The following is a 24,021-nucleotide window of genomic DNA, read 5'->3' as shown; positions in this document are numbered from 1 at the left end:
CATGATGGGTGGGGACAAGGAGGGCCACTGGTCCCCGTGGAAGACAGGCCACCTTTGGGCCTCTTCATCAGCACGTCCCACAACCCCATTCATTCCTCATTCTGTGGCCTATTTCTTTGTGGAATGGAATGCAAATGAGATTTGTTTTAAAATGTGACTACCTGGAGCTTTCCCTGGTGGTCCGGGGATTAACAGTCTGTACCTACAGTGCAGGGGACGTGAGTTTGATCCCTGGTTGGGGAACTACATGATACTGTGTAGCATGGCCAAAAAATAAATGAATAGTGTAAAAATAAAATGTGACAACTTTCCTATAGAAAGCCTGTCAGTTAACACTACTTTTTTTGGTAAATGTGTTCATCAGAACTTTCCTAAGTGCCTACCTGTGTTGGGAATGTAATCCAGACCCCATCCGAGATGCTCTCAGAGGCCAGCAGACGCGTGGCAGGAGGAGAATAAGGCTGAGCGTGTGTCCCCCTGACCAGGACAGTCCTGTTCCAAGTGACTGCCCGGCACCCTCTACCATTCTCTTCTTTGCTTTACCTTTTGCCTCTCACCAGTCAAGGTCGCCTTGGACCTGTTAATGAACTTGCCTGAGGGTGCATGAGTAAAAGAATGTGGCCAGGATTCTGACTCAGGTCTTCCTGGTTCCATATGGTACCTTTAACTACTGCACCCCACAGTCACTCAGGGTCAGGGTCAGCCTAGGGAAGCTGTGGTTTTGACCTTTGGAACCACTGCTGGCCCATGGAATCCTCAATGTCAGTGCAAGTCAAGGCCAAGCCATACCAAGCCTGTCTCCTGTTGTTTCAAACATTTATTGAGCTCTTACTGAATGCCCGACCCTGTGCTCGGCACGCTCCCCGGTAAGTGAAGCAAAGTCGGGGGAGACATGAGGTTTGGACCGAGAGCTCAGCGAGCTGGCTCCAGCCCTGTGTCTGACCATAGGCTGCTGTGTGACCCTGGGCCTCCGTGTCCTTGTCCAGAGAGTGGGCAAGTGCTTTCTACATGGCCCCTCACCTGGCCTGGCATCTCCTTGGCAGGAGAGCTGGGCAGACAGGAGGGTTGGTAATGATCTGTCTAGCTGAGATGTAGCCTCAGAAATAATCTTCATGGCAGAAGCAAGTTTGATCATGAGAGTTTATGGGAAAAACTTCTAGGTTAAACTTCTCCTGCTGGCCCCATTCCTTCTGTGCTTTCCCAGTGGACAAACATTTAAACCTCAGTTTTACACTTGATATGTTCCCAAATCTGGGTAGGTAAAAACATTTTCAGTTCAGTTCACTTGCTCAGTTGTGTCAGACGCTTTGCGTTCCCATGGACTGCAGCACGCCAGGCCTCCCTGTCCATCACCAACTCCCAGAGTTTACTCAAACTTATGTCCATTGAGTCAGTGATGCCATCCAACCATCACATCCTCTGTCGTCCCCTTCTCCTCCCGTCTTCAATCTTTCCTAGTGTCAGGGTCTTTTCCACTGAGTCAGTTCTTTGCATCAGGTGGCCCAAGTATTGGAGTTTCAGCTTCAGCGTCAGTCCTTCCAATGAATATTCAGGACTGATTTCCTTTAGGATGGACTGGTTGGATCTCCTACACACTTTAGTGGATATTTATTGAGGACATTTTATGTCTGAGTCTCTGTGCAAAGGACTGAAGGATGGAGGTGGGACAGCAAGGCTTGACCCAGAGAAGAAAAAGAAATGGTTCCTGCCACGAGGGCACACTCTGAAACCTGGCAGATGACTGCTCAGTGGAGGGACAGACACGACTCTGAGGCAACAACCAGCAGGAGAAAAGGTTTAGGCCGGTTCTTTCTTAAGGCGGCTCTATGGGTTTATTGTAATCAGTTTTGAAAGCAAGAATAATCCAGGAAATTTACTCCACCAAGGAAGCTCATTGCTTCTGAGTCATTGCATCTCAGAGTGAATTTGCTTATCAAGGCCGCTCAGGACAGAATGAGTGGGGAAGACAGACTGGTGACTTGGTTAGCGTTTGATCTGGCCTGAATTCCTCCCCTTTGTGACTGTAAAGGAATTGCGAGGGCAGTAAATCTAGGAGGCTCCATGTCTCGAAATGCAGAGGCAAGAATCTTTCAGTTCATTCACCACCGGCCTGGGAACAGCTTCAGCCCCTCCGGCGGGGAGCATAGAGGAAGTGGGGTCTTTGTTAATTGCTTGCCAAAAAGCCATCGGAGGTGGGTAACAAGGGCCGGCTGGTAATAACCCATGCTTTCTTCTTTTAAAATAACTTTATACTCTCAGCTTGCACACTTAGCACTGTTTAGGTTTCCTGCAATTAACCCTGATGGCTGCACAGGGCATGGTGGCCCAGCACCCCTCTGGGGCCGGGGCCCAGCACTTTTTAGTGACCTATAAAGGGGAGGCTCTGGAGTATCTTAGGAGAAAGTAACAGCTTTAAACCCCCCCCCCACCCCACCCCCCACCCCCCCATAATTTATAGAGAAAGTAGTGCTGGTTTTAGTGACTTTGAATCAACAGAGAGATTTCGGTCTGTGAAAGCGAAAAGACTAAAATGTAGGTGTGTGTTCAGTTGTTTGATAGTAATTCATCAAAACTAGCTGATGGCTAAGACAAAGGAGAAGAAACCATCTATTACAGCTGTGTGTGTGCTTGCTAAGTCGCTTTAGTCCCGGCAAGAATACTGGAGTGGGTTGCCTTGCCCTCCTCCAGGGGAATCTTCCTGACCCAGGGGTCCAACCCGCGTCTCTTACGTCTCCTGCATTGGCTGGCAGGTTCTTTTCCACTAGTACCACCTGGGAAGCTTCCATCTATTACAGCTGGAATGTTCATTTCTGAGATGAGAGTAAATGAGCCGTTTGTTCATCTAGCAGGCAAATAATTATGCGTTTATTATTATTCATAGTAATAAATAACTGAAGGTGGACTTTAAGTTCAGACTGGGGCCCCAAAGCCAAGTGGCACTTGGTCCTTCCCGGAAGCTCAGGGCCGTGGGAGGATACAGGCCAACCAAGACTTCCCTCAGAGATCCACATGCACAACCACAGAAATCGAAATTCTGGGAAATCTCTGGGCAACAGGCTCCCACCGCGGGCTTAAGATGCTGTGGGATCCCCAAGGATGCATTGACTTCTGGGATGAGAGTGTCTCAGAGGGTGTCACCGGTGATGCACTTGGGTCCTAAAAAATGGGTGGATTACCAGTTGGAGAAAGACAGCAGCAGCAAATGAACCTAAATAGCAGCCACTTTACTTCTCATGTGCTAATGACTATTGGAGTTAAAATGGAGTGAGTGAGTGAGTGTGTTACTACCTAGCACTGAGATATGAAGAAACAGAGGCATGCGCGATAGAATGAGGTGTGCCTGTCCTTACTGCCCTGGGAGGGCCAGCGTTTCCACTTTGATTTCTGAACCACGGAGGAGCCCCTTCTGGTTTGTGGCCCTCCCTCCCTGCCTCTGGAACGGAGCCGTGGTCCCATAGCCCACATTTGTCGTCGGACAAAGGCCTGTAACCTGTTTAGCCATTTCTGCAAAGGGATGGCAGTGCTGGCCTTGGCGAGGTGCTGGGAGCATCCTTGGATTTGCAGTTCTGTTTCTTACTCATCATCTTTGGTTTGACCTCAGAGTCAGGATCCCTTCCAGGAAGCTTGGAAGGTTTCTTAGGGCCTCATTCTTGGATGGCAGTTGAGCTGCTCAAGGTTCCCAGGTTGGAGACAAAAGAAAAAATAAAAACATTAGATTATAAACTAGGAAGCATTAGAAACGTGAAAACATTAGAAAACAAAAGCACATCAAAGTGTGTGCAGAGAGGCTAAGTGTTTGCTCTGCTAATTGTTTTATCTCCTCTCGCCTCCTTCCCTCCCAGTGTTTGCTGACTGTCTCTCCTGTGCTGGGCACTAGTTTGTATACGCACACGAATGCACACAGATACAACCCATACCTCCCCATGGACATACATGTTCCCGGTCCTGTGGAAGGATGGGGATGGTTATAGGGGAAAATACAGATTTTAATAACTCTAACATTGTGGCCCCCCACTCCAGTACTCTTGCCTAGAAAATCCCATAGATGGAGGAGCCTGGTAGGCTGCAGTCCATGGGGTCGCTAAGAGTCGGACACAACTGAGTGACTTCACTTTCACTTTTTACTTTCATGCATCGGAGAAGGAAATGGCAATCCACTCCAGTGTTCTTGCCTTGAGAATCCCAGGGACGGGGGAGCCTGGTGGGCTGCTGTCTAGGAGGTCGCACAGAGTCGGACACGACTGAAGTGACGTAGCAGCTTAGCAGCAACATTGAGGAAGAAGTTATAAGAGCTGTCAGCAATATAAAGTCTGGCATAGCAGTAGGAGGGATGGGAGGTAAAGCAGAGATGGGGGTGGTAGGCATTGGGGGCAGCCCTGGAGGGCATGCTTGTGCATCCACACTCCGTTCTCATGATAGAATTGAACGAGTCACTCTTTGGATCTGCTCTGGACAACCACTCAGTCCCTCTGGTTCTCAGGTTTCCCCATGGAAGGTTTAGCTGACCGACTGGTGGTTGCATGAGTTCAGCTGGGTGCTTCGTCTGGGCGACAGTGAATGGCAAGAACACCGTTGGTTTTCTCTGCATGTCAGTTTCCTTCATGTCCCTCTAACAACAAGTAAACATAAAGCACAGAGTTGGCATTTTTTTGGTACCTTAATCTATTCAGTACAGAGGGGATAGGAGTCTGGAAGGAAAAACTAACCTGTGTCTGCCTTCTTAGACCAAGAGATTTGTCTTTATTTCTAATGCCTTTTAAGGAATATTAAACTTGCTTGCAATAGAGCAGATAATCCAGGTTTCTGTAATGTTTGTTGTTCGGCCACTAAGTCATGTCTGACTCTTTGTGACCCTATGGACTACAGCATGCCAGGTTCCCCTGTCCTTCACTCTCTCCCAGAGTTTGCTCAGATTCATGTCTATTGAGTCAGTGATGCTATCTAACCATCTCATCCTCTGTCATCCCCTTCTCCCACCTTAAGTCTCTCCTAGCATCAGGGTCTTTTCCAATGAGTCAGCTCTTCGCATCAGGTGGCCAAAGGATTGGCGCTTCAGCTTCAGCATCAGTTCTTCTAACGAATATTCAGGGATAATTTCCTTTAGCATTGACTGGTTTGATCTCCTTGCAGTCCACGAAACTCTCAAGAGTCTTCTCCAATACCACAATGCAAAAGCACCGATTCTTCAGCGCTCAACCTTGTTTGTGGTCCGACTTTCGCATCTGTTCGTGACTACTGGAAAAACCATAGCTTTGACGATTTGGACCTTTGTCAGCAAAGTGATGTCTCTGCTTTTTCATATGGTGTCTAGGTTAGTCATAGCTTTTCTTCCAGGAGCAAGTGTCTTTTCATTTCATGACTGCAGTCACTGTCCGCAGTGATTTTGGAGCCTGAGAAAATAAAGTCCCTCATAGTTCTGTAATATAGGCATCTTCTTTCTCTATGGGGAAATGTTTTGAACCTTCACTAACAGTAGTAGCCAGAGACCTCAGGACTGTCCCCTTTAAAAGCAGGGCTTACTCACAGAACCGCTTGGCCTTTCTGGCCTATATCAAGATGCTCTTTGTAAACTTGTCAGCCAGAGGATAAGATAAAACAAATTAGTCTCAGCTTCAGGGTCTGTCCTACCAAAGGACTTTGTGGCATAGAAACCAGATGTACCAGTGAGTGAGGCAAGGTCATAGGGAAGGCCTTTGAGAGACAGTGAGCTTAAAGCAGGACGGTCTCCCAGGTACAAAAGCTAAACCATCACGTTTTTCTTGTCTTAACCAACAGTTCTATTGATTCCGGCTTGAATGGACTTCACAGTTTAAGTCTTTCAAGCATGTTCTCTGGATTTTAATAGTTCATAAGAGGTGAAACTCCAATGCTTTGGCCACCTGATGTGAAGAGCTGACTCATTTGAAAAGACCCTGATACTGGGAAGGATTGAGGGCAGGAGGAGAAGGGAACGACAGAGGATGAGATGGTTTGATGGCATCACTGACTCGATGGACATGAGTTTGAGTAAACTCCGGGAGTTGGGGATGGACAGGGAGGCCTGGCATGCTGCAGTCCACGGGGTCGCAGGGAGTCGGATACAACTGAGGAACTGAACTGAACTGAAGAGGTGGTTTTGTCATCACCTCTGGAAGGCATCTTCTGCAGAGCCTCAGAGTTAAGCTCTGTCATCTCCCAGAAAGGTTCCCCTGGCCTTGGGCAGCAGGAACTGATACAAGCAGTCACCTTCTAGATGAGAGGCTTCACCATGGCTGCTGGGCCCAGATTTCACTCGCCATGATCCTGGCCACACGTGATGAAGTACTTGATTTCTGCGATTTGTGGGGTCTACTTCCTTGATTCCTGGAGGGAATTTTGGACTCTCAAGAGGGCTCTCAGTGTATCCAGTCTCAGTGGTTTAATTGCTTTGAGATTCTATGATTGGCTGGCACTGAAGACCGTAGTGTGTTCATGCTAAGTCACCTGAGTCCTGTCCAACTCTCTGCGATGCTATGGGCTATATAGCCTGCCAGACTTCTCTGTCCATGGGATTCTCCAGGCAAGAATATGGAATGGGTTGCCATTTCCTTCTCCAGGGGATCGTCTCCACCCAAGGGTTGAATCTGTGTCTCCTGCCTTGGCAGGAGGGTTCATTACCCCTGAGCCACCTGGGAAACGTAATTTCAAGTACTTAAGGCTTGTCCTTACTTATACTTTAATCAAAGCTCTTCCCCCAACCTCCATCCCCACCAACTAGAAACACTTTGTGTGCATATTACATACACAGAATATAGTCGCTTTATTTCTTCTGGTGATGCCAAATATTAAATAATTCCTTAATTCATGTGTTAGACTACAGTATAAACATTTATTGTTTATTCACTAAGTTGTGTCTGACTCTTTTGTAACCCTATGGACTATAGCCTATGAGGCTTCTCTGTCCGTGAGATTTTCCAGGTAAGAACACTGGAGTCGGTTGTCATGACCCCCTCCAGGGGATCTTCCTGGCCCAGGGATCGAACCTGCATCTCATGTCTCTTGCACTGGCAGGCGGTTTCTTTACCACAAGCACCGTCTGAGAAGCCCAAAGAGCATGTGGACAAACCAAATTATTGCAGGTGCTCAGTGTGGACAGATGAATGGGACAGTTCTGTCCCATAGGATGCACAGGCTTTAAATATGCCCCTAAGCAAATGCTGTCTTCCATGCTTGCCTGCGCTCGTGTCTATGACCCAGCGTCTCTTTGGTCAAGGTTTTTCATTTGTGTCAGGGTCATCTTGACCCCTGGACGTGCATGAGCTGGCAGCTACCTTTGCCCCTTGGACTTCTCTGGCTGGTGGTTTGGGACGTGAATGCCTAGTGAACGATGGTTCACTTGGAGGGGTCTTGGGTGTCAGGTGGGGACAATCCTGGTTTGTTTCCTCCCCCCAGGTTTCTCTGGGAATTGTGTCGGCTGTGGCAAGAAGGGCTTCTGTTACTTCACGGAGTTCTCCAATCACATCAATCTGAAGCTGACCACGCAGCCCAAGAAGCAGAAACACTTGAAATACTACCTGGTCCGCAACGCCCAGGGGGCTCTGACCAAAGGGCCTCTCATTTGCTGGAAAGGCTCAGGTGAGCAAGCTCTGTGGGGTGGGCCGTATGAAGGGGGCACCTCCAGGCCAGCCAGGGGCCTGTTGGCCCGCCTCTGGGCCGAGACTGCTCTGCAGTGCACACGGTGGGCAAGAGGTCAGCCCTACGAAATCAAAATGCAATTTTGCCCTCTGGGCGTCCAGTTTACAGTATCAGTCTAATTGTATGGGTGCTTTGAAAGCTGACACAGGGCCACACGGTGCCGTGTCTTCTTGTGGTAAGTATCTGGGGCAAGATTCTCACCCGGGGGGGATTCTGTCCCCCAGGAATATTTGGTGATGTCTGAAGACACTGTTGACCATCATGACTGCAAGGAGCCCTTGGTATCTCATAGATGGAGGCCAAGGATACAGTGCCCGGGGCAGCCCTCTGCAGAGAATTGTGCAGCCCGGTGTCAATGGTGCTGAAGTTGCGAAGCCCTGACTTAGAGAAAGCTCAGCCCAGATAGCCTCCCTCCCTGCCCCGCAGCCCTGTCAACCACAAACAGAAAAGATCAGCTTCCTGGGGCTGGGGCTGGCAGAAGAGAGCGGGCTCCAGCTTTAGGAAGGGCCTCCCTCCATTCTTCTCTTCTGTCGCCCAATATCCTCCTGGCTGCAGTCAGCTCTGGAGGCAGAGGGAGGGGCTGGATTTTCCAGACCCCACCGAGATGCCCCTTCTCCCATCAACCAACCGTGGAGGGACGTGTCCCAGAAGGGTTCTCAGCGAGGTGCCCAAGAGAGGCAGCCTCTTGTCCCTCGCTTGTCTGCGTCAGTGCTCTCTGGTCACCTGGAATACCCCAGCCAGCTTCTGTGAGTAGAAAAAAGGGGCTTCAGGAGGGGCTGGTTCTAGGCATTCATTCCCTGTCCCCTCCCATCATTCCTATCCTCCCCGTCTCCTTTTCTTGCTTGCACGCATGCTCAGTCGCTCAGTCATGTCCAACTCTTTGCGACTCTATGGACTGTAGCCCACTAGGCTCCTCTGTCTGTGAAATTCCCTAGGCAAGAATACCGGAGTGGGTTGCCACATTCCTCAATAATTTCTTGAGCTCCTACTATATACATGCCTGTCATTTTCTAGGTCCTGGAGAGGAAGTGGTTCTTCCCTTTGTGGGATCAGCCAGGAGTTCTTGATCACTTGCTGTGACCAAACCCCTCTCAGGTTCGATACCTCACTGGGAGGTAATCTTCCCAATGGAGAGTGATTTAGGGGGTGGAGGAAAGTACTAGCTCTTCCTTTGTTGTTATTGTTGTGTTAGTCACCCAGTCATGTCTGACTCTTTGAGACCCCCATGGACTGCAGCCCGCCAGGCTCCTCTGTCTGTGAAATTCCCCAGGCAAGAATACTGGAGTGGGTTGCCATGCTCTCCTCCGGGGGATTGTTCAGACCCAGGGATGGAACCCGGGTCTCCTACATTGAAGGCAGATTCTTTCCGTCTGGGCCACCAGAGAAGCCCAGCTGTTCCTTCACCTTTGAGTAATGCTGTTCGTCCCTTGGACTTGAAGCTCTCATTTGCATCATCTGTTTTTCCCGTAATGCTATTTGTCCCTTGGACTTGGAGTTCTCATTTGCATCATGTGTTTTTCCCTTCTTCCCAAATGGTGACCACTGCTCCTGCTGCTGGCAAGAGGACTGTCCCTCAGGTGGCTTCCCCAGAGACCGAGCCTGGGGAATGGCCCCCACCCCAGCCCCCTGGCTGCACCAGAGCAGCGACGGGGAAGGCGTTGGTGCCCTTGCGGTTATCTCCATGCCTGGCTCTCTCACCGGCCGGATTCTGGCCTCGGAAGTCATCGGTTGCTATTGGGGAGGAGCAGGAGCTGACTGTCATGCGTGCCTCTTCTCCGCAGAGTTCAGAAGCCGGCAGGCATCCATGGGTGCATGCTCCAGTTCTCTGTTCCCGCCACTGGACAGCTCTGGGCCGCCGGCCCCCTTCCCTGGTGAGCCCGGTCCGGGGACAGCCCCGAGCGCCCCGCTGGGAGCCCCGCAGGCAGGTGAGGCGGTGGCGCAGCGCTGGAGGTGCTGGGAGTCGGTTTTAGTTTCCCCAACTGAAAAATGGAGGCACGAAGATGCTCGCCGAGGCTATCACGGGCAGTAGGGTTTGATAGCTGGTATTTCTGCTTCGTGAACTTGGCCTCGGCCATGCAAAACACACCTGATAAGCACGACAGCTGATGGCAAGTAGACAGCAACCTCCTTCCCAAGGGCTCTGGCAGGGGGGTTGGTGGTTGGGGGTCCTCCTGCCCAGGGGGGTCTGCTGAGGGGCCCTGGGCCCCTGCTGCACGTGGCTCAGCATCCACAGCGAAGAGGCTGCACGTGAGTGGAGAATGCACCCCCCTAGAGGCCCCTGTCCTCCTTCCGCGTGGTATCTGCCCTCGTCCTCTCTGTGCCTGGGCCATCTGGGGCCTGGCACACTTGGGCAGCTTCAGGGATCAGTGTTTCTGCCCGAAGAATACCTGGGTGCGATTCCAGCATTGCCGCCTCCTAGCTGAGAGATTTGGGGCAGCTCATTTTAACTCTGTGACTCTCCGTTTCCTCATCTGTACACTTGGAGAGAATCTTTTCTGTCTAATTTGCAGGGTGATTATAAAAATTAAATGTGATGACAGTGATAGCAAATACTTACTGCTTGCAAACTTCTGTTAACTCCCATCGTCCTCACAGCGGCTCTAATATTACCCGCATCCTCTACATGAGAAGGTGGATGCACAGGGAGGAGGTGTAATGTTCAGGAAGGTTGCACAGCGAGTTCGAGGCAGTGTGGGGCTCAGACAGGGGTCGTCTGGTTTCAGAGCCTGCCCTTCAGCCCCTCAACATAGGGGATGATCTGTGCTCCTCCTGACTCTGGAGTACCTTCCACATCATTCTGGCCCGTGTGGGTGACTTAGAGCAGAGCCCACAATTGCCCCCAGAATCCTCCTGAGGCCCAGGGAGCCCCAGATCCTGTGCATAGCCTGGCCCTGGGCGACGGCAAACCCAACTGCTTTCCTGAGCATGTTTGACGTGACCCTGAATCCAGGAGGGTGAGCGAGGGTGGGAGGAGGGTGGAGCAGGTGCAGGGGCGCTCCTGGAATCCCGGGGCCCCCACGGGGCCTTCTCTCACAGGGAGTGCTCAGTGGAGCATGTGTGGGAGCATGTGTCCTGTGTGTGCACGTGTGTGTGTGTGTGTGTGTGCATGTCTGTGTGTGTCTGCTTTTTCGGGGGGCTGGGGGGACAGAATCACTCTGTCAAGAGTCCTGACCCTTGACGGGCTGCATCAGTGGAAAGCTAATATGTTAAACGGAGGGAGAGCCATATCCTGTTTGCTGGACTCCCCGAGCATCCCATGGTCTTCTCCCCTCTTTGTCTCTGTTCTTAGGACCAGCCTCCGAGCACCCCGCCCTAACCGCAGCCCTGGGTCCGGCTGTTTTCAACGGCAAAGATTCCCCGAAGCACCAGCCGCTGGTGAAGAACCGCCTGTCTGCAGTGCCGCGTCCCTCGGCCTTAGGTAACCTTGACCGTCCTATTCGGGGTGAGGGGGCCTTGCTCTGCTCTGGGCCAAGGTGGTGGTGGATGGGGGATGGGGGAGCCGCCACGCTGGGGCCCCTGAGTCTCCTGGAGTTGGAATGAGAGTCAGGCTGGATCAGCAGACACCTCCTGCGTCTCTGGGAGTGTGTCCAGCCCCCAGTGCTGGGGGTAGGGAGACGCATGGCTTCTGCCCCCAATCTGGGTGATGAGTGTGCGCCAGGATGCAGTGGGAACCCGTTACGAGTGGTAACCTGTCTTCCTGTGGGCCGGTGACGTTCCCAGGAACGGTTATCATCACGCGCATGGGAGCCTAGTTACTCCGTGGAGCCTGGCCCGGAGGATGCAATGGGTGCTGGTAGAGAGAGTGGGCTTGCACCATTAGGGGAACGGCTGGAGCCTCGGAGTCCCGTGCCTGAGGCTGCTGTGGGCAGGGTGGACTCTATTTCAAGAAACCGCTTCTGAAGCTACACGGAGTATGACAAGGACTCGGGGGCTCTGTGGTTCTCAGCGAAATGCTGCCCTGCACGGGACGGGATGGGGTGGGGGCAGAGTTGGGAGGGGGAGGTAGGAAATGTGCAGAATCCCTTTCTGCGTTGTCCTAGCTCAGGTTCCGGGTGCTGCAGTGCCTGCAGGGAGTGGGCTACAGTGAAGACTTGTCTCTCTCCAAATGCCAAATAGGGTCCGCCTTCCCAGCACCAGGACACATGGCCAGAAATGGTTGGTCCACAGGGGCAGCTCCTGGTGACATCATTTTGGGAGAGCTTTGGGGAAGATCCTCTGGAGGAGGGCATGGCAACCCACTCCAGTATTCTTACCTGGAGAATCCCATGGACAGAGGAGCCTGGCGGGCTACAGTCCATAGGGCCGTAACGTCGGACACAACTGAAGTGACTCAGGACACATGCACGAGGAGCTTCGAGTCCGTGTAGAGGCAGTTAGCACCTCAAAGGAAGAAAACACCCGCAGACCTTCTGCCTTCATACCGAGGCTCCATCCCATTGTCCTTCCTCCTCTGGTAGTTTAACATGGCTTTTAGAGGAGCTGGCATCTCAGTCTGTGTGGGAGCTCTTCCCTGCTCTTGAGGACAGATGTTTGGGGAAATGAAGATGTAGTTCTAAATGACATCAAGGTGATAGAAGCTGTCGCAGAGGTTGTGGGGGTCAGAGGAGCCCACCTGTGGGAAACCTCTTTGCAAGCAAAGAACTTCATGTCTTTAAACATTTTATTCATTTCGTTTCATTCATTTTCAGTCAGTCTAAAGAAGAGGTGAAAATAACTTTGGGTTATTTTTAAGAGACTCGAAAGCAATAATTCTCAAACAGCAGCACGTCTAAGGATAACCAGGGGTGCTTGTGACCAAGTGTTTCCTTTCATTTCTGGAGATCTGCTTCTGTAGGTTGAGGTGTGCCCAGGAGCACTTGGAACAGGCTCCTCCTGGTTCTGTCCAGCTTTGTCTCTGGCTATATTTGGAGAAACACTGCTCTAAACCAGTGGTTCTCAATCCTGGTTGTGGTTTAGAATCACCAGGAGCTCAGGGAGGGGATGGGAGGTGGAGTGGGTCATCGGGAGGTGTGTGGACATGCTGGGGTTCTGATTTCCTTGGGAGAGGGTTGCATCCAGGAGTAAAGCGTTTTAAAATTTAAACTTTATATAATGCGTCATGGTTGAACATAGAGCGCTAAAGGTAAGGGAAATTTTGTGTCAGATTGGTCCCCAAAAATGTGGTAACCAATTCTTGGTATTTTGAAGAATCCAAGAACAGAGCATGATGAGTCATGCTCACGCTGTTCTGGCGTGGGCAGGATGACTCATCAGTGGCAGTGGGTACCAGCTTCTGTTCCCCCGGATTTTTTTAGCCTGAAATTAGCTTTCAGGGCTGGGGTGGGGAGAGGTGCACAGGTGGATCAGTACTGCCCCCGAGTGGTGAAACTGTGGTGGTGGGTTGACTGCCGCTGGGGCTTGTCTACAGAAACAAGTATTAATTTACTGGAATGTGGAGACGATGATGGACTTCCTCGTAGTTCAGACATAAAGAATCTGCCTGTAATGCGGGAGACCTGGGTTCGATTCCTGGGTCGGGAAGATCCACTGGAAAAGGGATAGGCTACCACTCCAGTATTCTTGGGCTTCCCTGGTGGCTCAGTTGGTAAAGAACCCGCCTGCAATGTGAGAGACCTGGGTTCAAACCCTGGATTGGGAAGATCCCCTGGAGAAGGGAACGGCTACCCACTGTAGATGAGGATCTGGACTTGGTGGCTACCATTTATTGGCCTCAGACTCTGTGCCTTACATATATTCTCTTTAGTCTTGATCAAGTCACCTTTCAGAGTAGGTTTTATGATCCCATTGTAAAGATGAAGGAGGTAAGGCTCGGAGAGCTAAAGCTTAGACACTGACACAGCTTTGGAATGAAACATTTATAGAGGTCGACAGGATACTTCTTTAAGCCTAGATGCTTCCTCTAGACTGCTTGTTAGTTGCTTAGTCGTGTCCGAGTCTTTGCGACCCCATGGACTGTAGCCCACCACACTCCTCTGTCCATGGGATTCTCTGGGCAAGAATTCTGGAGTTGGTTGTCATGTCCTCCTCTGGGGGATCTTTCAGACCCAGGGGTCGAATGGGCTCTTCTGCATCACAAGCAGATTCTTTACCATGTGAGCCACTAGGGAAGCTAAAATGCACTAGATGCTAAAATGCATTGTAAAGCTGTGCTTTAAAAAAAATAATAAGTGTTCTCCAGCTCAGGGGAACATTTTGCTGAAGCATGTCTTTGGTGACAGCCTAATTCACACTCTGAACGTTGTCTAGGTATCTTATCAAACTCTGGCCCTCCCAAAAAACGCCACAAAGGCTGGTCTCCAGAATCTCCATCAGCTTCGGATGGTGGCTACCCCCAGGGAGGGGGGCACAGAGCCAAGTATGGTAAGTGATGGAGCCCTGCCCCAGATGCAAGGCTCCAGAACTGGTGGTGGTGGTGTGTGTGTGTGTGTATGAGTGTGTGTGTGTGTGTGTGTGTGTGTGTGTGTGAATGTATGTGTATGAGCATGTGCATGTTCACGTGTGTGTGTCCTCACATGCTTTCATATGTATGGGTGAGAAAATTCTAGGGAGGCACACTTGAGTATAACAAAAGATTCTCTTTCTCATGTATTAGACTTGCTTCACAAAGCCCAGGATTCCTGTACAGTATTGAGTTTCCTGATCTTAGAGGAATTTTTTCTAAAAGGCATGCTTATCACTTGGCAGGGACATTGAAGAAGAGAAAACTGGGTTGTTTGGTGGGGAAGGGGGACCCGGTGACCTTTAAGGTCTTTTGACTCAGGAACCTGTGGTTCCCAGACTTGGGTGCTCCGGAGGTGCAGGGAAGGTCACGTTGTACCAGGTGTGTTGGCTGGCCTGATGTCAGGTCTGCCGGAGGTGGATGCCCTGTCTGATGTATCCTCTTCACGCTCTCGGTGTGTTCCTAGAAAGTGCAGGTGTGACCTGCATGCCCCAGGTCGGCTTGGTGGGACCGGCTTCAGTCACCTTTCCCGTTGTGGCTTCTGGAGAACCAGTGTCCGTTCCCGACAACTTGTTGAAGATATGCAAGGCCAAGCCAGTGATCTTTAAAGGCAAGTACAGCAATGCGCCGGGGGCGGAAGGTCGGGGAGCCCAGGGATACAGACAACATGATACATCATCCCAGTCTGATTCCACACCAAGTTGTCCTCCTGGGAAAACTTCTAAAGCCGTTTCCAGGGCAATGAGAGAACCAAGCAGAAAGGTCACTGAGGTAGCCCCTGATCAGACGCCACAAGTTCAGAGCCCATCACTGTTTTCCGTGGGACAGCCCTGTTCCGTGACAACCATTTGCTTGTTCGTTTGTTCTAACCCTTTTATCTGGGCCCCGCTGTAGCATCTTTGTGCCTCTTTTATGACAAATGTCACATCCTTCCCCTAAGAGTAATTCTTTTGCTGCCTCTGATAAACCAGAATGTTTGTGAGCGGTGCTCCCCAAATTGTGGTTCCTGGACCAGCAAATACAGCATCGCCCAGGAGTTCAGTAGAGATGTAAATTCCCAGGCCCACCCATCCCAGAATCATAACCAGGCCCGAGTTGGAATCAGAGGCTCTGTGGTGGGGTCTGGCAGTCTGTGTTTTTGGAAGCCTTTCAGGGGACCCTAGCGCACCCTCAGGTTTCGGAAACAATTTTCTTGAGGCTGTGAACTGTGTCCCAATCTAATTCTGGAGCTGAGCGTGGTGTCTGCACACAGCACACAGCAGGCGTCTACTCAGTGTGTGTTTGGTGAATAAACGGAGGCCGTCTGAGTACACGATACCATGCAGGCACTTACCACATTTAATCATCTCAGCAATTGCACGAGGGTTTGATATCTTCACCTTGTTTTACACATGCAGAGACCGAGGCTTGGGGAAGTGAAACTTCTTGCTGAGGATAACCTAGTTAATAAATAGATCTGGCCTGGGTTGTCCTGCCTCTGAGGGCTGCCATCAGAATTAATCTTGTACCATTTGCTGAAGCATTTGTCAAGTTCTGTCAATGTTTGGAGTCTCTGATCTGTACAGTGGTTTATTTTCCTAACTCAGCTCATCAAGGAGTCCTGGGGGACTGGGAGGCACAGGTGATCACTGAGCAGCTTTAGTAATTCTCTCTGGGCCTTATGTGCTCAGCTGTAAAATAAGAAATTGAACTAAATCAGGGGTCTTCAATGTCCAGGATCTAATGCCTAATGATCAGAGGTGGAGCTGATATAATAATAATAGAAATAAAGTGCACAATAAATATATTGCTCTTGAATCATCCCCACACCATAATCCCCCCCCACCCTGGGTCTGTGGAAAAATTGTTTTCCATGAAACAGATCCCTGGTGCCAAAAAGGTGGAGACTGCAAATGAATAAGCAAGTGCTGCAGCCCCTGTCAGTTACCAGAGCAGGTGCACAAACCAGCACGGGCTGAGAGTTCAAGATTTCCCCAGAGGAGCTTGAGTTGCCTCAAGTGCAGCTGGCTTGCATGTTTTCATTCCCTTGCATGCAGAGACCCCCAGGCTTCCCTGCTGGCTCAGTGGTAAAGAATCTGCCTGCAATGCAGAAGGCGCAGCAGACGCAGGTTCGATCCCTGGGTGGGGAAGATTCCCTGGAGGAAGGCATGGCAACGCCCTCCAGTATTCTTGCCTGGAGAATCCCATGGACAGAGAAGCCTGGCGGGCTATGGTCCACGGGGTCACAAAGAGTTGGACACGACTGAGCGACTGAGCAGGCACGCATGCACATGTGGAGACCACCCGTTGTGCCTGAGGCCAGTTGCCAAGCCATGCCATGTCCCCTCCCCCAGGCCACGGGAACTTCCCCTACCTCTGCGGCAACCTGAACGACGTGGTCGTGAGCCCCCTGCTGTACACGTGCTACCAGAACTCGCAGTCCATCTCCAGAGCCTACGAGCAGTACGGGGCCTCCACCATTCAGCCCATCTCGGAGGAGATGCAGCTCCTGCTGACCGTCTACTATCTCGTCCAGCTGGGTGAGTCCCCTCCCATTTTGCGGGAACCACTGGTGGAATAATTGCTAAAGGAGGGACGTGCACATGGCCTGATCATGGACCCTCACTCAGAGCCCTTCTGAAGACGGCCTCTGTCATCAGGTTATTGCAGTGGTCACCACCTGAGGGGCTGGGATGGCAGTGAGAATTCAAATAGATTTCCTGGGACTTGCCTGGTGATCCAGTGGTTAAGAATCTGCCTTGCAACGCAGAGGACGTGGGTTCGATCCCTGGTTGGGGAGCTAAGACCCCACGTGCCACAATGAAAACCCGATGCAACCAGATAAATTTTTTTTTTTTCAAAAGTGATTTCCCTGCCATTCTAGGTGAAGAGATATAGCAGGAATACCACAAAGGCTCTGCCCTCAAGGATTCTAGTGGGAGAGAAAAACAGTAAACAAGAGGAAATGAAGCAATGGGAGTGGGGTGGGTGGTTGTGGGCTGATTCAGGTCGTCGGGAAAGGCGTCTCTGAGTCGAGACCTGAGTGATGAGGAGGACCCAGGCTTGTGAAGATCTCAGGGAGGCAGGGTCGGGGGGGTAGGCCAAGGGCCGAGGGGTGGGTGGGAGCGTGGCGCCCCAGGTCAGCGGGAGCCAGGGCAGCCACCCAGTGAGAGCCTGAGAGTGAGGGTGTTGTCAGAGAGCCGGCAGGGCCTCAGGCTAAGGTCAAGAGTCTGTATGTCGGACTCGGTAAGAACAACTTGTGTTTATCTGCTCAGGCTGCCGTAGCAAAATACCACAGGCTGTGCTTAAGCCACAGAAGTTTTATCTTCTCATAGTTCTGGAGGCTGGAAGTCCGAGGTCAGAGTGGCCTCATGGTGGGGTTCTGGGGAGGCCCTCTCTTCCTGGCTTGTGGAGGATGGCTGTGTCCTCCCCTGGCCTTTCCTTCATGCCTGTGTGTGGGGACAGAGGGTGAACTCCGAAGTTGCTTCCTTTTCTTATAGGGACACCCATCCTATTGGCCTAGGACCCCACCCTTATGAACCCACCTAACCTTAGCTACTTCTTTAAAGGCTCTCTCACTAAATATAGTCACATTGGGGGTTAACACTTCAATGTATGAATGGATGGGGACACAATTCAGTCCATAGCAGCACTGGAATGCTTTCAGGCAGGGGACAGATACGATCTGGGCTTCCTTGGTGGCTCAGATAGGTAAAGAATCTGCCTGCAATGGAGGAGACCCGGGTTCAATCCTTGGTTCAGGAAGATCCTCTGGAGAAGGGAATGGCAACCAACTCCAGTATTTTTCCCTGGGAAATCCCCTGGACAGAGGAGCCTGGTGGGCTACAGTCCATGGGGTCGCAAAGAGTCAGACACGACTGAGTGACTTTCAGTTTCAGATATGATCTCACTTCATTTCATTAATGGCCTAGAATTGAGGGCTGGCTGATGATTGACCATTGGGTTGGGGTATGTGGAAACCACTGGCAACCCGGGTGGGTGGAGATATGAGGAGAGTGGGGACAAAACCCATACTGGAATGGGTCAGAGGGGATGGAGGTGAGGAGACAAGCATGGTGAGTGTGGGCAGCTCTCTCAGTTGCTTTGATGGGTGGTGGTGGTTCTGGAAGGGGCTGTGGGCTCCAGGGAAAAACTTTAAAAAGACAGGAAATACAACAGCTTATCTAATCCAGTTTTGGCGTAGCCCCATGAGGAAGTGGTGTGATCCCTGTTTTTTCAGATCAGAAAGCTGTATCCTAAGATAGCTCAAGGCTCCACAGCTGGTGCTGGGTGTAGCTGGATGGGGACACGTTTTCTAAATCAGATTATGGCTCTCTTTCCACTGGCTCACCCAAATGTAAAGTTCTGACATGTAAACCAGAAAATAGCTAATAGGGAAAAATGTTGAAAATACTCAGTCTCGCTAGTTGTCAAAGAAGTACAAAGTTAACAAATCAAACAAGTGGAGTTTTTCTCAATTCAGTTGATGATAAGTACCCAAACGATGGTATCCACTAGAACTAGGGGTGCAGTAGAAGCCGGGTTGTTGTGGTTTGTTAATGTCATGGTAAGTTGTCACATTGAGACCATCTGGAGACAGTCTGATGATGTGTTACCAGTCAGCTCTGTAGGTCCATTTAGGCTCAGGAAGTTATGTCCTTTACATAAAGCTGTGTCCTGAAGAAGTATTTTTGAAGGTGCTTACTCAGAAGCAATGCAAGGGTCAATGACAGATCAGTGTTGCTAAGTCTGTGATGGCACTTCCAAGGCATGGGATATCACGTGCCTGGTTATAATGATGTGTGTGAAAGCTGTAAACGTCATGATTGTGGTTGGATGCTGGCATGATGGTAAGGAGGCAAACATACCCTGAAGTCATTTCCCCACAATCGTTAACAGTGATTTAAACCCATTATAGTGATTAAAAGGGCTTCCCTGGTAGTTCAGATGGTAAAGAATATGCCCACAATTCGGGAGACCCAGGTTCGATCCCTGGGTGGGGAAGATCCCCTGGAGAAAGGAATGACAACCCACACCAGTATTCTTGCCTGGAGAATTCCACGGACAGAGGAGCCTGGAGGGCTACAGTTCATGGGGTTGCAGAGAGTCAGACATGACTGAGGGACTTTCAGTTCAGTTTACAGTGATTTAAGACTCTGATGCTGGCAAAGATGAGGGCAGGAAGAAAAGGGGTCGACAGAGGATGAGATGGTTGGATAGCATCACTGCCTCATTGGACATAAGCTTGAGCGGGCTCCTGGAGATAGTGAAGGACAGGGAAGCCTGGTGTACTGCAGGGGTCGCAAAGAGTCAGACAGGACTGAGCGACTGAACAACAAAAAATTCCAGCGCGTGGGGGAGAAAAGGCTGAGAAGCACTCAAAAATATTGGTTCTTTTAGGCTGATGAGATGAGGGCTGTATTTGCAGCCTCCCTCTATTTTGGATGTTGATCATTCAGACTGTATCAGGTGGACATTGGGGTACAGCGCATCTCCCCAGCACTGCCCCGCGGTGTGGGCGGGGTAGGCGCTGAAGCCCCTCCCACCCGCCTTGTGGTTGCCAGCGGCGGACCAGGTGCCCCTGATGGAGGACCTGGAGCAGATCTTCCTGCGGTCGTGGCGCGAGTCGCATCTAACGGAGATCCGGCAGTACCAGCAGGCGCCGCCCCAGCCCTTCCCACCTGTGCCGGGTGCTGTGGCGCCGGTGACCTCCGCTCAGCTGCCCTGGCTGGCCGGCCTGGCTGCCAGCTCCTGCAACGACAGCGTGCACATCATCGAGTGCACCTACTCTCTGGCCGAGGGCCTCTCCGAGATGTTCCGGCTGCTGATCGAGGGCAAGCTGGCCAAGACCAACTACGTGGTGATCATCTGCGCCTGCCGCAGCGCCGCCATCGACTCCTGCATTGCTGTCACCGGTGAGGCTGGGCCCTCCACTGAGATGCTTCTGGTAACCCCCAGAAGCCCCCCAACCCCCACCTGGCTGTTGGCCCCTCGAGGGCCTGGGGTTTGCATCAGCGCTGGTTAGTAACTGCAGTTAACACTCAGCCGCCCCTGATGTGCCCTGAATAGCATGCTTCTGGAAAATGCTATTCCTCCTGGAATGAAAGGTGGTACATTTCTGGTTTCTCTGAGAGACTGAGGGCAAGTTCGGGGTCTGTATAGACGCAGGGAAACCCCTCCGCACCCGCCTTCCCCGCCCCACCCCCCCACCCCCACCTGTGATCAGTGACTCCATTCCTCAGCATCTTCAACTACATAATGGAGAGAAAAAATAATGACCTTACTGGGTTGTGTGGGTTAACGAGGCTGTCAGCTAATTAACTATAAAAACACTTATTGAAGCCCTACTATGTGCAGCCACTGTCCTGGGGGCTGGGGAAACAGTGATGTCCTGCTTTCCTGGAGCCAGTGTGCTGGTGGAGAGGCAGATGGGGGGGCGGGGGTGGGGGGTGGGGATGTCCCCGGGGGAAGTGGGGAAGTGTGGAGGATCGCAGATGAGGGGGCTGATTTCAGATTGCTCCTCTGCGGGGTCCTCGTTATCTCTTGTCATTCCTTCATCCTGAACGCCTTCTGTGTTTTTTAAATAAATTCTTTACATTGATTTGAGTAGTACAGTACCTTCAGTACTGGAGTCTTCACTGCATGAGGCATTGGGCTGCACATTTCATAAACCTTGCCCTGTTTCGTCCTCACGATAGTCCTGTGAAGTAGATAGAGCTGCCGGCCATGAATTCCAGATGAGGAAGCTGGGTCGGCCTGGGTTACACAGCTGGTTAAGTGGGGGAGAGAGTCAGGTTCCAAGCTGGGCTCTGGGGCGTGTGTACCATTCATTCATTTCACCAGCAGCAGGAAGCCCTGCTCTTAGCCAGGCGTGGTGCTGGGCTTGGAGGATGGAGGGAGAAAGGGATGCAGGCACAGACTCTGCCATCGAAGAGCTCATGCGCTAATTCTAAGCAGAGGGCCCCGTCAAAGCTGTCATTTGTTTTCCAGGAAAATACCAAGCCCGGATTCTTTCTGAGAGCCTTCTCACCCCGGCTGAGTACCAGAAAGAAGTCAATTACGAGCTGGTTACTGGGAAAGTGGACTCGCTAGGGGCCTTTTTTAGCACCCTCTGTCCAGGTATGCTTGTAGTCAGACAGGTGCAAGTCACCATACACTGATGAGACAGAAATAAACACAGATACAAGGGGGAGGCCGTCTCAGAGCTCATCCCCGTGAGCTGCCGAGGCTGGCCTGGATTTAGACGTGCGGTGGCCCTTCCATGGTGTGGGGTCTCTGGCTAGCTGATTCCTGCTCTGGCTCTGTGGTGTCTGTCCTTTGAGGGCATACGCAGGCCTCGTGCATGGTCCTCTCTACCTCCATGGCTCTGTCCATCACCCTCTTGCCTCCCCCTCTCAGTTGCTTAAAGCCTCTTGTTGGAGAAGTGTATTCTCTGTGCTTCATTCCGTGTGTTCCAAGCTTTGAATGCCCATCTCCCTTCTTTTCCTGGCTACTCGCCCTTCAAGAGTCACCCCATTTCCTCCCAGAAACCTTTGCTGTCCTCTCCTTTTCCAGGAAGGGCTCAGACCCCTACCTCCTGCTCTAAAACCCACTGGGTCATGTCATTTTCCTGAGGACATCTGCCTGCCTTGGCTGTGGGCTCTCTCACAGGATGGGCCACCCTATCTCTGGTGCCCCAGGCCCCGGACAGTGCCTAACACACAGAGGTTGTTCCCTTGATGCTGAGTTTCCCTGAGATGGAAAAACCCATTTCTGATGTTCTCTCTGTTTGGGGGCAGAAGGCGACATTGACATTTTGCTGGACAAATTCCATCAGGAAAATCAAGGCCTTGTTTCTTCCTCACTTACTGCCTCCTCTGTCACCAAGTCAGCATCCCTGGATGTCAGCGGGGCACCTGCGTGCACAAGTGAGTGGTGCTGGGGAGCGGTGGCCAAGCTCCAGGCTGGGGGGCAGCATTCCGGGGCCTCCAGGGTCTGCAAGGAAGCACAGTTCGAGGCACACCCGGTGGAAAAGGTGTTTCCCTAGCATCAAAATAGACCTAATACCTAACTTTCATTTTAGTCTTTAACAAGAACAGTCTTATTTTACCCTGAAATGTACATCTGTACACTTTCCTTTCTCTGAGTTGATTTCTCGTTTATCAATGCACTGTTGGAATGTTTTATTCATGCTATGTTCCTGAGGGGCTCTGCTGGTCTCCTCCTCTTCCTGAGAACCTGTAGCCTCTTCGGAAGTACAATCTCAGCATCAGCTTCCCTGGGATCCCGTCCTTGTCCCCTCCAGGTGGAGTAGGTCTCAGCCCCTGGGATCCCCGAGTGCTGTTCATCTTTTAATTTTTAAATCAGGAATAGGGTGTGACATGACCAGCATGGTGCATAGCCCAGAGCAGGAACTCAGTGAATGCTGGTCTTTTCCCGTTCCCTCATCCCTGTGTGGGCCTAATGGGGCCCTTGCTTGAGTCCCCCGCAGAGTCCAGGGCTGTAGCGGTCTGCTCACGGTGCACCTCACCCTAACGGGGGCTCTGGTTCCAGGTTACCATCTGGAGCCGCACCGTATCCGGCCCTTCCAGCTGGCTGTGGCCCAGAAGCTCCTCTCCCACGTGTGTTCAATCGCGGATTCCAGCACCCAGAATCTGGACTTGGGATCCTTTGAGAAGGTGGACTTTCTGATTTGTATTCCACCCTCAGAAGTGACTTACCAGCAGACCCTCTTCCATGTCTGGCATTCAGGTATGGGCCCTTTTGGGGTTTCCCTGGTGGCTCAGTGGTAAAGAAGCCGCCTGCAATGTAGGAGCCACAGAGACATGGGTTCGATCCCTGGGTCGGGAAAATCCCCTGGAGGAGGGCATGGCAACCCACTCCAGTATTCTTGCCTGGAGAATCCCATGGACAGAGGAGCCTGGCAGGCTACAGTCTATGGGGTCACAAAGAGTTGGACACGACTGAAGCAACTTAACACGGCATGTCACGGGCCTTTCATGGAGTGTCTGATGTCTGTCTGGGTGCAGAAGCTCTGATGTACCTACATTCAGATTTGGATTCTAACATCATCTTTGCTTCTGAAGCAGAGGGGATAGTAGCTCATGAAGCTGATGCCTGGAGGAAGCCACTTGTTCATGATTTTATAAACTGTTAAAGGCAAGGCATCACTAGAATATTCCCTCTGTTTCACTCAAGTCAGTGAACTATATTCTGGTATCTGGCCTCCTGACTCATGCATAACTCCTCCATCCCTGTAGCCTCTGGGCCCAGCTTGAAGCCTGCCATGTGGGAGATCCTGCTCAAGGGTCTGTTGATGACTCAAAAACCTCACAGCCATGTTTGGAACTACTGATGTATTTTCACTGTGTTGCAGGGGTTTTGCTGGAGCTGGGCTTGGAGAAGGAGCACGTGACCAGGCAGAGGGTGGAGCAATATGTTCTGAAGCTCGATGCCGAAGCACAGACGAAGTTCAAGTCCTTCCTGCAAAACTCCTTTCAGAATCCGCACACACTCTTTGTCCTTATCCACGACCATGCCCACTGGGATCTTGTGAGGTTAGACTGGCTGTGGCATAGGGCAGGGCTGGCGTTTCCCTTATTTGAATGAAAATGTGTGGATCATATGGGTTTCCCTGGTGGCATAGTGGTAAAGAATCTGCCTGGCGATGCAGGAGACGCAGGTTTGATCCCTGGGTCAGGAAGATCCCTTGGAGAAGGAAGTGGCAATCCACTCCAGTATTTTTGCCTGGGAAATCCCATGGACAGATAAGCCTGGCGGGCTACAGTCCATGGGGTTGCAAAGAGTCAGACGTGACTCAGCGACTAAGTGTGCATGCACACAACGTATGGATAATATTTGCGACAGTGGGTGTAAGTGTTAAAAAGATGAATGATGTTGGGGGCTTGGCATTTGTCGGCAGGTGCTGTGGGGCTGTTTCAGACCATAGGGCCAGAAGTTAGCTGAGGGGT

General features: G+C 51.4%; 1 protein-coding gene across 10 annotated transcripts in view; it reads left to right on the top strand.

Annotated features, from left to right (window-relative positions):
- Positions 1 to 24,021, top strand: part of GREB1 (growth regulating estrogen receptor binding 1) — a 133,611-nt gene that overhangs the window by 71,296 nt on the left and 38,294 nt on the right. For all 10 annotated transcript variants that reach the window (XR_003513476.1, XM_027556053.1, XM_027556052.1 and 7 more), the window contains exons 5-15: positions 7,411 to 7,593; positions 9,435 to 9,578; positions 10,943 to 11,071; positions 13,900 to 14,013; positions 14,559 to 14,702; positions 16,426 to 16,611; positions 19,636 to 19,986; positions 21,062 to 21,190; positions 21,850 to 21,978; positions 22,604 to 22,801; positions 23,427 to 23,607. Coding sequence is in view for 9 of the 10 variants with exons in the window: in XM_027556053.1 (XP_027411854.1) it covers positions 7,411 to 7,593; positions 9,435 to 9,578; positions 10,943 to 11,071; positions 13,900 to 14,013; positions 14,559 to 14,702; positions 16,426 to 16,611; positions 19,636 to 19,986; positions 21,062 to 21,190; positions 21,850 to 21,978; positions 22,604 to 22,801; positions 23,427 to 23,607 (1,888 nt within the window). In the remaining variant the exon portion in view is untranslated. The remainder of the gene's footprint in view (positions 1 to 7,410; positions 7,594 to 9,434; positions 9,579 to 10,942; positions 11,072 to 13,899; positions 14,014 to 14,558; positions 14,703 to 16,425; positions 16,612 to 19,635; positions 19,987 to 21,061; positions 21,191 to 21,849; positions 21,979 to 22,603; positions 22,802 to 23,426; positions 23,608 to 24,021) is intronic.

The sequence above is a fragment of the Bos indicus x Bos taurus genome, chromosome 11 (assembly GCF_003369695.1).
Source record: "Bos indicus x Bos taurus breed Angus x Brahman F1 hybrid chromosome 11, Bos_hybrid_MaternalHap_v2.0, whole genome shotgun sequence".
In the NCBI taxonomy this organism is placed as follows: domain Eukaryota; kingdom Metazoa; phylum Chordata; class Mammalia; order Artiodactyla; family Bovidae; genus Bos; species Bos indicus x Bos taurus.
Note: the sequence above shows the minus strand (reverse complement) of the source record. Positions and strands in the feature narration are given on the sequence as shown.